Genomic DNA, 11,480 nt, shown 5'->3' on the forward strand with positions numbered 1-11,480 from the left:
TGTGCTAAATTTTATATTTTTTTTTTTAAGAATCTAAAGAAAGCTTACAAACTTCTTTGGTAGAAATGTAGGGGGGCATGTTTCTAATTTGCGATGATCGTTTTTCTCATTGGGTACCGAGTAAGTTACAAGCAAACACCATTCAACAGCTTGGTGCATGTAGCTGTACAATTTTTTGTAAGTCTTTGTAGAGCCGGCTTTACTAAGTTTCTCAATGTAAGATCTCGGTGATATGTACCCTTCGAAGACAGAGACGCACTTTCAATTTTTTGCGCGACGATACAGCTATGCCTTAGAAGACCCATTTTAAAACTGTATTATATGCTCTATACCCGGTTCTACACATTGAAAATACAAAAAGTTAATTTTGTGTAGCCTCCGAGACAACGCGTAGAAACTCGCTAGAAACTAATACAAGGTGCGTTCCAAAGTAAACAGCACCCCCTGGTAAAACCATCTAAATGTCGACTGGTGCGTTAGAATGTGCTATCTTTATCGCTTATCCAGTGAGAATTTCATGACATTTCATTGATTTGAAGTGAAGTTATTGTGTTTTAAGTGTCAGTATGTTTGTGTTATCGGTGCGAAAATGAGCTTCGAACAAAGAGCCAACATTAAATTTTCTTTTAAAATTGGTGAAACTTTAACCGAAGCATTTCAATTGATAAAACAAGTTTATGATGATGATTGTCTATCCCGTAGCAGAGTGCACGAATGGTTTCAACGTTTTCAAAGTGGTCGTGCAGACATAAATGACGATCAACATGTGGGCCAATGAAAATCCGTGATCACCAGAAATTCCTTCCAAACTATGCGTGAATTCATCAAACATCAGCCGAAATCACCATTGAAATTCTTGCAAATGGAATTGAACATCTCAAAAACATCAATTTATCGCATTCTGACCGAACGTTTGGGCTTACGAAAAGTGCGTGCACGGTTTGTTCCGCACAAATTAACTAACGATCAAAATAATATCAGAATCCAACATTCGAAGGACATCATTAAAGATGTCAAAAAGGACAAAAACGTCCTCTCAAATATTGTGACCAGTGACGAAACATGGTGTTTCCAATATGATCCCGATACGAAACTCCAGGGTGCTGAATGGAAGGCACCGGACAAGCCAAAAAAAAGGCTTGCACCGGCATACCGGCGACCATAACGGCCAACGAGCTAGAACATTTTCCGCATAAGTGATATTTCCGCTTTTTTAGCTCCCTGTAAATCTACCCGCATTAATAAAAATATTATAAATAAATTACTTGTTGTGTTATCTTTGTCGGAAAAAGGAGATTCTTCTTAATTTCTGTGATCTCCGGTTAGAAGAAACTGCAGTGGTTCGGTAGACGGAAGGCGAATCTGGTATCTAATTTTGCTTAAAATACACTACCTTCTACTCGGTTATCTGGTTTGCTTTTCTTTACTTCTGGAATCTCGATTCGGTGAATGTTATATTCCCTATAGCTCTTACAGTTGCTGATTTTTATGCCTTGATTTTTCTCCCCAAATATGTTTTTCAGTCGTATTCCATATCCCGCCCAAGATCCGAGTTCTATTTTGTAATGCCCTTGGTGGCGCTGAACTTGAAACTTTGCTTAAACTCGTGATTACTTCAAAAGCAGCAGGAATACCTAGATTTTTTCGGAAGCTTAACGATTTTATAACACCTAAACTGAGTGAGATAGATAGAGTATATAAAGTATATTTTTTAGTCTGGATGATAACATGAAAATTAAAAACTTTCACTCACCAAAAATTATTTCCAATTCACTTATTTAAAAGTACAAAACTAATTTATTTGTAACTCTCTGTGCTTATGAACAAGCTTTATTCAAGACACGAACAACCGGTAATATTTTCATACCCATCGATTGTGTGGACATAAGGGATTTTAATTTTGTAACTTAACATATTTTATTAATATACTCTCATTTAAATCAAAATTATAAAACAAAAGTCAATACATTTTCTTCTAGCTATAACATATCATATTTGGCAGATTCTATTTCTAGGTGGAAATCAACAAGAGAAATTTAATTTAAATCTACTATTTCCGTTAACCGAATTTGAATTTACCAGGAAATCGAATGGATACCAGTACTCTTTTTCGCTAATAGGCATGTTTTTAATAGGGATGGTAAACTCGATTCCGATTCTACTCGAGAATCGAGTTTTCTCGTAAAATAATCGATCTCTAGAAAATCTTTGGGTATTGTGTAACACTTTTTTTGCTACTTCCTTGTTAGAGTGCTGTGTTAGCATTTAAGCAAAATATAAATTTTAAATATGCTTCTGTTTTTAAGATCTGTCACGGAAAATGTATGGTTTTCTTAAACTGACAATTAGCTTATTGTTCTTTTACTTATTTTAAATTTATTTAAAAACTTGTTTTATTAAACTTGTTTAAACAACTTGAATTTAAGAAAACAAAATTATATGAAATGTAGTATTCTTGGTGCATTATTTATAGACAAAAAATATAATGGTTTTTACCTTTTTAGTGTTTTATTTAATCGATTTGAATTATTCATTCAATTTATGCCTTGTGATTTCATAAATACATTTTTTTCCTCTTAATTTAAAATCGATTAAAATTGAAAGATTCGATTCTTGCGCTCGATTAATCCATTCTCTGAATCGAAAAATAAAAAAAATACTCGGATCGAGAATCGTTTATGTAAACAATCTATCCATCCCTAGTTTTTAAGCCGCGGAGAGAATAATCGATTTTGTGACACACTTTTCCATGCCATCACTAATTGAAAAAACAAAATTTTATTGCTTCTGACAAGAATCAAACCCTGATATTGTATTTTTCTACAGGCATCTGTAAAAACTAGCCCTCAATAACTAATCTAGATCAGGGTAGGTAATTTTTGAAAACAAAAAAATCACAATAAGATAAAACCCATCATAAACGAAAAATAAACTTAAAAATATTAATAAAAAAAATAATTTTGAATTTTTGAGGATTAAGAATTGTTTATCTCGATTTCCGGCGTAACTAAGTGTTATGTAGAAAAAGATTATATGACAGTGTTGTAGATAATAAAAAGGTGTATAAGTACATATGTCTTATAGCATTCTTTACATAACCTCAGAATGTATGTGAAAAATGCGCAAAACCCAGTTTTTTAGTTTCTTATTTTTATCCTGTACAATTTTTTTACGAAATTTGGTGAAAACTTAGCTTCATATGTTCCTAGCACATTTCATTTTTTTAATAATTATTAGTTCTCCTTTTATTGAACTAATGCCGGGCAAAATACTTACAAATATTCAATCAAAAAATCTCAAGTCTAAATATGAGATAGGTTTCAAACTACTATAAATTTCTCCGTCATTTTCAAAGGCTAGGTTACTAGTTTATAGTCTATTTATCTAGCAATATTTTCAAAACAATTTTAATTGATTGAATAATTCAGTTTTAGACCTTAAATTGTCCTATGAATAACAAGTTATGCTCAATAATATCTAATGTGAAATATGGCTGGTATCTTTGATTTGATGTTAAAAACAGATGGACTGAATATCACCTGCCAGAGGAGAAAAAATGTAACTTACATCAATTTAATAAAAACAGATTACTTTCATATTACTATTTCTGTTACGCAATTCCTTCACGTCACCCTGTGTGCACTAGAAATATATTTAGGATATCCAAGACACAAACCTATTTACTTTCTTTACAAAACCACTTGAGTATACCTGGCGCTCTGCTGTCTCAATCTCACTCATACATTCACATTTGAGAAAAACCAACAATATATAAGGCGGCACGCTGAGAGGCCTCATTTGTTTCTGGTGTCAGTAGCACAGCTGACCGCACTCGTTTAGTTGTTCATTAATTTGCCGGTTCGTTAAGTGAATAGTAATATTTATAAAGTTAACGATCCAACGTGTTAATTGAAAATTAAAGTGCTGCTATAATAATTGTAACAAAATGGCAAATCCAAATGAAGTGCCTAAATACACACAGGTATGTTGGAGGGGCTTGTGTAACTAATAATATGGTAACGCAACTAATCATTTGTCAATTGCTGGCAAATATTAGCTTATATAATATAAAAGGGGATGGCGGGCACCATATTGTCACAATAACAATAAACAGAATTGTAAATTTAAATTCACATGTATAAATAATAAATGTAACAAATATCAAGCCGCTATAAAAATTTTGCACACCTTCTAAACTTTCAGAATATGTGCATATATATAGTATAAGAGTATAAGTGTCTGTATATTTACATATATCACAAGTGGTCTTCGCCGTAATCAGATTTCGCATTTTTTTCCATTTGAAAATCTAATATATTTACTTTCTTTTTGTCACAAACATCGCAGCGTGTTAAAGGAAAAAACCTATGCAGTGTGAACAAATTTGTTTTCAAATATGTTTTCTATTTGATTTATTTATCTCGATTCGATTTCCGGGAGAGTACTGCACATATGTATATATACATACATATATAAATTTCGAAATTATGGAATAAATTGCATAGACTTAGCAATTCTAATAATAGCAAAGGCATTGGTCATAAAAAGTTTCTCAGTTTTTGAGATATTAAAAATCGCTAAAATAGCATAAAAGGATTTTGGATCACATATAGAATTTACATTGCTGCTACCTATTTTAAATTCAGTGCTGAGACTAAAAAAATTTAACGTAAAGAGTGATCCACTTCGATCCTACCTTTTTACAGAAAAAAAAGCACAGAAACTTCAAATATGTTGTGGAATGTTTGTTGTCATTCGGAAGAACAATATCTGACATTTATGTTATTTGAAGATTATATATTTCAAATCTTGGCCGAGACTACGTCTCGCCCCATAGGCGTCTATGCTGTAAGGTTGGGAATATTACCAGATGCCATTTGCAGAATCTGTATGGAAGCAGATGAGGTGGAAACAACTCAACACTCCCTTCTTGACTGTCCCGCGTTTGGGAGGTAAAGACTTGAACACTTTGGTGCGCATACCTTCAGATATCCCACCAAACTGACGGGAGTTAAAATAAACGCCTGTGCAAGTTTTTGTAGACCTAAGCGTTTTGGTAATCAATAAGTTCGAACACAAAAGACTACATATACCAGTTCACGAGCGATCTTCAATCAGCCATATAACCTAGCCTCCATCTCAGATGGTACATCCGTTGAGTCCATTATTCGATGACTAGTTACGACTGGTAACTAGCGAATGACTCGCATGATGTTTTGCTCCAAAACCTGAATCGAAACAGGATTGCCTGCATAGACTTTAGACTTTACATATCCTCACACGAAAAAGTCGAGCAGTGTGATGTCACGCGACCTTGTTGGCTAATCGACTGGCCCAAAACGTGAAATTATCCTAGTCATCGAAGTGTTCTCTCAATAAATTCATTTATTGATGCGATGTGTGGAAAGTGGCGCTGTCTTGTTAAAACAAATGTCGTCGAGTTCACAAGCTTTAGAAATCAAAAGCTATTCGAGGCTCGATAATGCTCGTCATTGACGATTACGTTCTCAACATCATTTTCGATGAAATATTGGCTCATAAACCTCACCAAACCGTTGTTTTTTCTGGATTAAAAAGCAGCTCTTGAATCTCTTCAGGCTGCTTTCACTTCAATTTTGCTTATTTGCATATCTATTGCGCCAGAAATGGACCGCTACGCTTAACAAAATTTGGCACACGTCGAATCGTTTTGAACTTTTTCAAGACCCCATTGAGCGAAGCGATGTCGCACACTTTTAATTCAAGGTCTCGACGTCAAATGCGTAGTTCCATACGTCAGTTCGAGGTGCTGCGAACAGCAATATACACTCTCAGTTACGATCGTTATATGTTCTTCACTGCCTAGGGCATGTGGTCTATTCGGTCGAATATTACCCATTAATGAATGCTGGGTCTCAAGATGGATGATGGTGCTGCGATTAGTACACTCAGCAGGCTGATTATGTTGACCATAAGTTGATCGAAGGCGAGTTCTTTATAGAACATGAATTTCATGAACATGAAAAGTACCTCCACTTGGATCAGCCTTTAAAAGTGTTATGTACACAAATAATTTAAAGCAAACAATTCAGCAGTGTCAAAATCTGTAGAAGAGAGGGCTCGGCACTCAAACGTAAAAAAAAAAATTAAGTGCTGTTGAGACATAGTTTTTTTATAGGTCCTAAATACTAGACTATGGAGAAACAATAGCAAAAACTTGCAAAATTTATATTACTATAATGCGAATGTAATTAAAAAATGTATTTAATCAATCAAAATTAAAAATTTTAAATTCTTTTCAATTACTTTAATCACAATAATTAAGACACGGTAACTTATGACCCACAGGGTTCATTTTAGGTTAACGAATGCAGGTATTTCGCTATTACAATGTTTTCACGAAGAGCCATGTCTTATCTTTTATGGGCTTTTGAGTTGTTTATGTTGACGAATATAAACGACGAAGAGAGTTAAGAATATAAATGCAATCAGTGCAAAATGATATATATATATACAAGTATATACCGCGATAAGCGACGCGATGCCGGCGTTTTTCACAGCCGAGAGCGCACATCAAAGTCGCTTTGTTGTGCTAAGGCAAACGAGAGGTATAAATAGCGCTGCATTCCTAGTGAAGTGGTCCATAAGTCAAACGCTTCAGTTCCAATAAGATTTGTGTTAACTATAAAGTATATTAAAAGCTTCATTTTAGTAAAAATGGCAAATCCTAATCAAGCGCCAAAATATACGCAGGTGAGTGTTTTTAAAGTTGCCCATTCGCATTCCTAAACTGTAGCAATAAAAAAGCTGTTCAAGTGGACTCATTAGATACTATATGCACTTAAGTATATATGTATATAGAAATATATATTTATAAAGTGTTATAATGTATAAAGATACCGTTTTTTATTTATTTATTTATTTATTTTTTTTTTTTTTGGAGCTTGTTTACATGTGTAACTTGAGCTAAATCTATAAACATAAAGTCCAACTAAATACAGATACGCTTAAATCGGATCAATAATATAGATTTCACATGATAACTTGAAAAACTAGCCGTTAGTAAGCGGTTTCATGCCCTTACAGCAGAAACCTCTTTTCGCACCACAAATAAACCAGATGTCAATTTTTTGTATTCAGTTGCTTTTTGTTTGCATCCGAAAGTACACCGGAAATAACCAGTAGCTGTTTTTAGCATAACAAAAGCATGGAAATTGTTAATTTTGCGGGAACTTAATTACAATGTATAAAACTTGATATTCCCTAGTTAGCACCCATTTCTCTCTGTCATTCTTACATTTCAAATCAAAGTTAATTTTGCTAAGAAATTCTATCGTAATTCGGACTGAAACTACCCATACTATTCTCCTTTGAAATGTTAAGCTCTAACGCTATACATTCCTCGCTAACTTACAGCAGAAAAAACCAGTGCTTATGAAAGTTCTTGAATAACAGTGCTAATATGCAGAAATTTCCAATGTGAGCTTTAAGTGAACCAGATTCGAACAGCTCAAGTTTTAATACAAAAAGTGAGTGAAAGTCAGAACCAACAAGAACCAGCAAGAACCAACTATTGTACTTTCCACTAACATTTTGGAAACGTTTGAAAAATTTAGGTTAATCAAGTTAAGGAACTCAATATGAAACGGAACACAATTGGGAAACAAGCTCCAATAGACTTGTATCATACACCAATGTATACAATATAAAACAGCACCAAAATTGTTGGTGTTTAATTACTTAGCCAGCTGAGATTGTATTGACGATGTGTAGGGGAAACTCTGACATAAACCTATAGGCTCCATCAATACCTAGCTTTTTGTAATTTCACGAAGGCACGAAGGTTGTAAGGTGAACCTTTCTTATTTGCCGAAATCGTTTGTGACATTTCTTCTATATTCCAATACAAATTAACAAGCCCCCATAAATTCCATAATCTCTTTTAAAAGCAAGAATATTTTTTTGTTACTTACAGCTCTTTATCAACAATGAGTTCGTCGACGCCGTGTCCGGAAAAAAGTTTCCAACCATCAATCCGGCAACTGGTAAACTGATAGCCCAAGTTGCTGAGGGCGATAAGGTGAGTGCAGTAAAGACGATAATGAAAAATATCGCATAATCAATAAATAACGGTATTCGTACTTATTTTGAAACATTTCTACATACATAAAAACATACATGTACTATATGTACTGATTTAAGTAACTCTTTTCTTACACGGTGCAGGCTGACGTTGACTTAGCTGTGGCTGCCGCTAAAAAAGCATTCCATAGAAACTCCGAATGGCGCAAACTGGCCCCACTCCAACGCACAGACTTGATAAACAAGTATGTAGATAAAACTAACTTCTTTTTTTTTAAGAATCTATTTTTGAATATAACTGTCTTTTACACATCAGGTTCTGCAGCCTCTTGGAACGTGATAAGAGCTTATTGGCTAGCCTTGAGACACAAGATAATGGCAAGCCTTACGCCGACTCTGTTTTTGATATTGACATCGCCATTATGACATTTAAATACTATGCCGGCTGGACCGACAAGTTTTTTGGCGATACGATTCCTGGTGGTGAATTCATTGTACAGACACGTAAGGAACCCGTTGGTGTGGTTGGTCAAATCATTCCATGGAATTATCCGATACTTATGTTGGCCTGGAAGTGGGCGCCAGCTCTCGCTGTTGGTTGTACGATCGTCTTGAAACCAGCTGAACAGACACCACTCACCGCGCTGCACTTGGCGGCTTTGACTAAAGAAGCTGGTTTTCCCGCTGGTGTTATCAATGTCATACCCGGCTACGGCCCCACCGCAGGTGCTGCGATATCAGAACATCACGATATACAGAAGGTCGCATTTACTGGTTCCGCAGAAATTGGACGCATTATTATGGAGGCGGCAGCCAAGTCGAATTTGAAGCGTGTCACGCTGGAATTAGGTGGCAAGAGTCCGGTTGTGGTGTTCGACGACGCCGACAGTAGGGCAGCCATATCTTCAATAAATTTGTTTCAAAGTATACAATTATTTTTTCTTTTATCTTCTCTAGTTGATTTAGCGGTGGATATTACCCACGAAGCACTTTTCTCAAATCACGGTCAAAGCTGTTGTGCCGGTAGCCGCACATATGTACACGAAAAGATTTACGATAAATTCGTTGCCAAAGCTGTGGCGGCAGCCAAAGCCCGCAAAGTTGGCAATCCATTCGACGAGTCTGTCAAACAGGGTCCACAAATCGATGACGAAATGATGAATAAGGTCTTGGGTTATATTGAAAGTGGCAAGCAGGAAGGTGCCAAGTTACAATGCGGTGGCAAGCGCATCGGTAATGTCGGCTACTTTATCGAACCGACGGTGTTCTCGGATGTTACCGACAAAATGAAAATCGCACAAGAGGAGGTACGGTTATTATTTATTTATTTTTTTCTTAAATTTTCATTTTCCACCAAATGGGAGACATTAGATAAAATACTCGTATTAAAAATTTTGCAATCTCGGGTGCCGTTAGCTCTTTTCTGGTGAAAATTGTGTAAACTTTTAAAAACTAAAATTTATACTAAAATCATCGTGGAATTTTTTTATGTAAAAAACAAGGGTTTTATATTTAATTAATTACCCATATTATTATTTTATTTTTAGATCTTCGGACCTGTTCAATCAATCTTTAAATTCAGCGACATGGAGGAGATCATTGATCGTGCCAATGACGTGGTGTACGGTCTCGCAGCTGGTGTTATCACTAATGACATCAATAGGGCCACGAAATTCGCCAACAACGTCAATGCCGGTTCCGTTTGGATCAATTGTTATGATGCCGTGCTACCGCAAACTCCTTTCGGCGGCTATAAGCAGTCTGGTATTGGTCGTGAGCTAGGCAAGGATGGTTTGGACAGTTATCTAGAAACCAAAACTATCACCATGAAGTTAGTCTAGAGTCTAGACTAAAGTCTGCCAACTAAAATGGCAAATAATTTCATATATTTTTTACTGTCTTGGACTTCTGTATTATTCCAAATTATTTTCGTAAATCATTGCATATATCCAAGTATACATACTTGTACATTTATGAAATGTTTACTAAGATTAATAAATATATATATTTTTTACAACAAAAATTTACATCTTAATAATATATATGTGTGGAATTTAGCGGTAAGAAAACAATAAATATGGATTGATTAAGAATTTTGTTGCCAATGACATGGCCTAGTAAAGACCTCCTATATATTATATTTAGTTACAGTTTTCTGTACGAACACATCAAAAGGGAAGCTACATCAAGTGATATCAGATTATTCTCCAAATGTTCAAATACCTGGTATACAATACGTCCCCTCAAACAATCAGACAGGTCTTTAGAAACTGACTTGCTAATTCTTAATTTGATGTACTGAGTTAACGTTGTTGTTGTTGTTACGGTTATCAGGTCTCCGTTAGGGTGGTAAGGTAAGATAAGTTATAATCGAGCTCATCCAACGGTAAGCCCAGGAAACATGATTTTTCGAAAAGATTGGACCATAGGGAAAAGGATGTCAGATGTGTAGGGTTAGCTTGGCATGCAAAGAGGTGGTTAGAGTCATGCGGGGCTCGTTGCATGGTGGACATACATATATTATTGGTATAACAGGGTTCTAGGTAAATAAGTCACTCTCGACTCTCCTGGCAATTCGAGCTCGTCATCAGCAATGGGTGATGGCTTGCCTCCAAGCCATTCACTTAGACGGAGTTGGTCAAGGTGTTTATGGCTCCACCGAAGTTAGTTGCATCCGAAATCTGATCGGCGTATTATTTATATCATCGAGTAATAAGTTGATATTAACGCTGAAAAAAAAAACATGAACCAGTACAAATTAATTCACATCTATTACGAATGCTTTGAATTTCAAAAGCAACATTGTTTTCCATTTCTCTATATTTTATTTTTTATCCGAAGCTTAGTAACAGCTTCCGTGGTAGAGACTATTTTGTAGAACCATGTGCTCAGCCTTTTAATCAACCTATTCTAGAAGACCCATGTTACTCTTTCGTTAGTTCCGCTTCTTTCCATTGAGATCGACTACCCAATCTACAATCGGAATTAACGGTGCCACCAAATGAGGGCGAAATTCAGATTGAGTGGGAGGAACTTCATTCTAATCTGGACGCAGATTCGCCCTACGGTGCATATCATTCTCCTTTAAGACTCCATATCTTTCGCGTCGACGAAAACACAGATTCAGAAATAACAGAAATAGGGGCAAGTCAAAACTTAGATTGATTGATTGTGCGGATCAAAAAGCTGAAGCGCGGGTACTACGATGCTGGCGAGCTCTTGCAAGGCACAGAAATAATTGAAGAAGGATAATGTTCTTCTTGAAAAGTTTAAACAGTGCTGCCAAATACTTTAGACAATGCTTTAGAAAAATGTAAGTTCAGAGTTATTATCTTCGTTTTCACACATACTGACCTCAGTAGCCGTAAAGAAAAATTCTGGTATAGTAGCCAGGGATTTTACAGTCTATTTATCTACAT

At 35.5% G+C, this 11,480-nt stretch overlaps 1 protein-coding gene across 2 annotated transcripts; it reads left to right on the plus strand.

The window, feature by feature from the left end:
• Positions 1-3,819: 3,819 nt before the first annotated feature.
• Positions 3,820-10,083, plus strand: LOC108965504 (aldehyde dehydrogenase X, mitochondrial). Of its 2 annotated transcripts, none has more exons than XM_018927977.1 (6): positions 3,820-3,982; positions 7,955-8,059; positions 8,206-8,306; positions 8,378-8,949; positions 9,019-9,368; positions 9,609-10,083. In XM_018927977.1, the coding sequence occupies exons 1-6, from the start codon at positions 3,947-3,949 to the stop codon at positions 9,900-9,902; spliced, it is 1,458 nt and encodes a 485-aa protein (XP_018783522.1). In that variant the 5' UTR covers positions 3,820-3,946; the 3' UTR covers positions 9,903-10,083. The 2 variants fall into 2 exon arrangements, with proteins under 2 accessions (XP_018783522.1, XP_018783521.1); XM_018927976.1 differs by lacking the exon at positions 3,820-3,982 and adding an exon at positions 6,602-6,732 and having other exon boundaries at positions 9,609-10,078.
• The last annotated feature ends 1,397 nt before the right edge of the window (positions 10,084-11,480 follow it).

The sequence above is a fragment of the Bactrocera latifrons genome, unplaced genomic scaffold (genome assembly GCF_001853355.1).
Source record: "Bactrocera latifrons isolate USDA-ARS-PBARC rearing strain unplaced genomic scaffold, ASM185335v1 scaffold_140, whole genome shotgun sequence".
NCBI lineage: Eukaryota > Metazoa > Arthropoda > Insecta > Diptera > Tephritidae > Bactrocera > Bactrocera latifrons.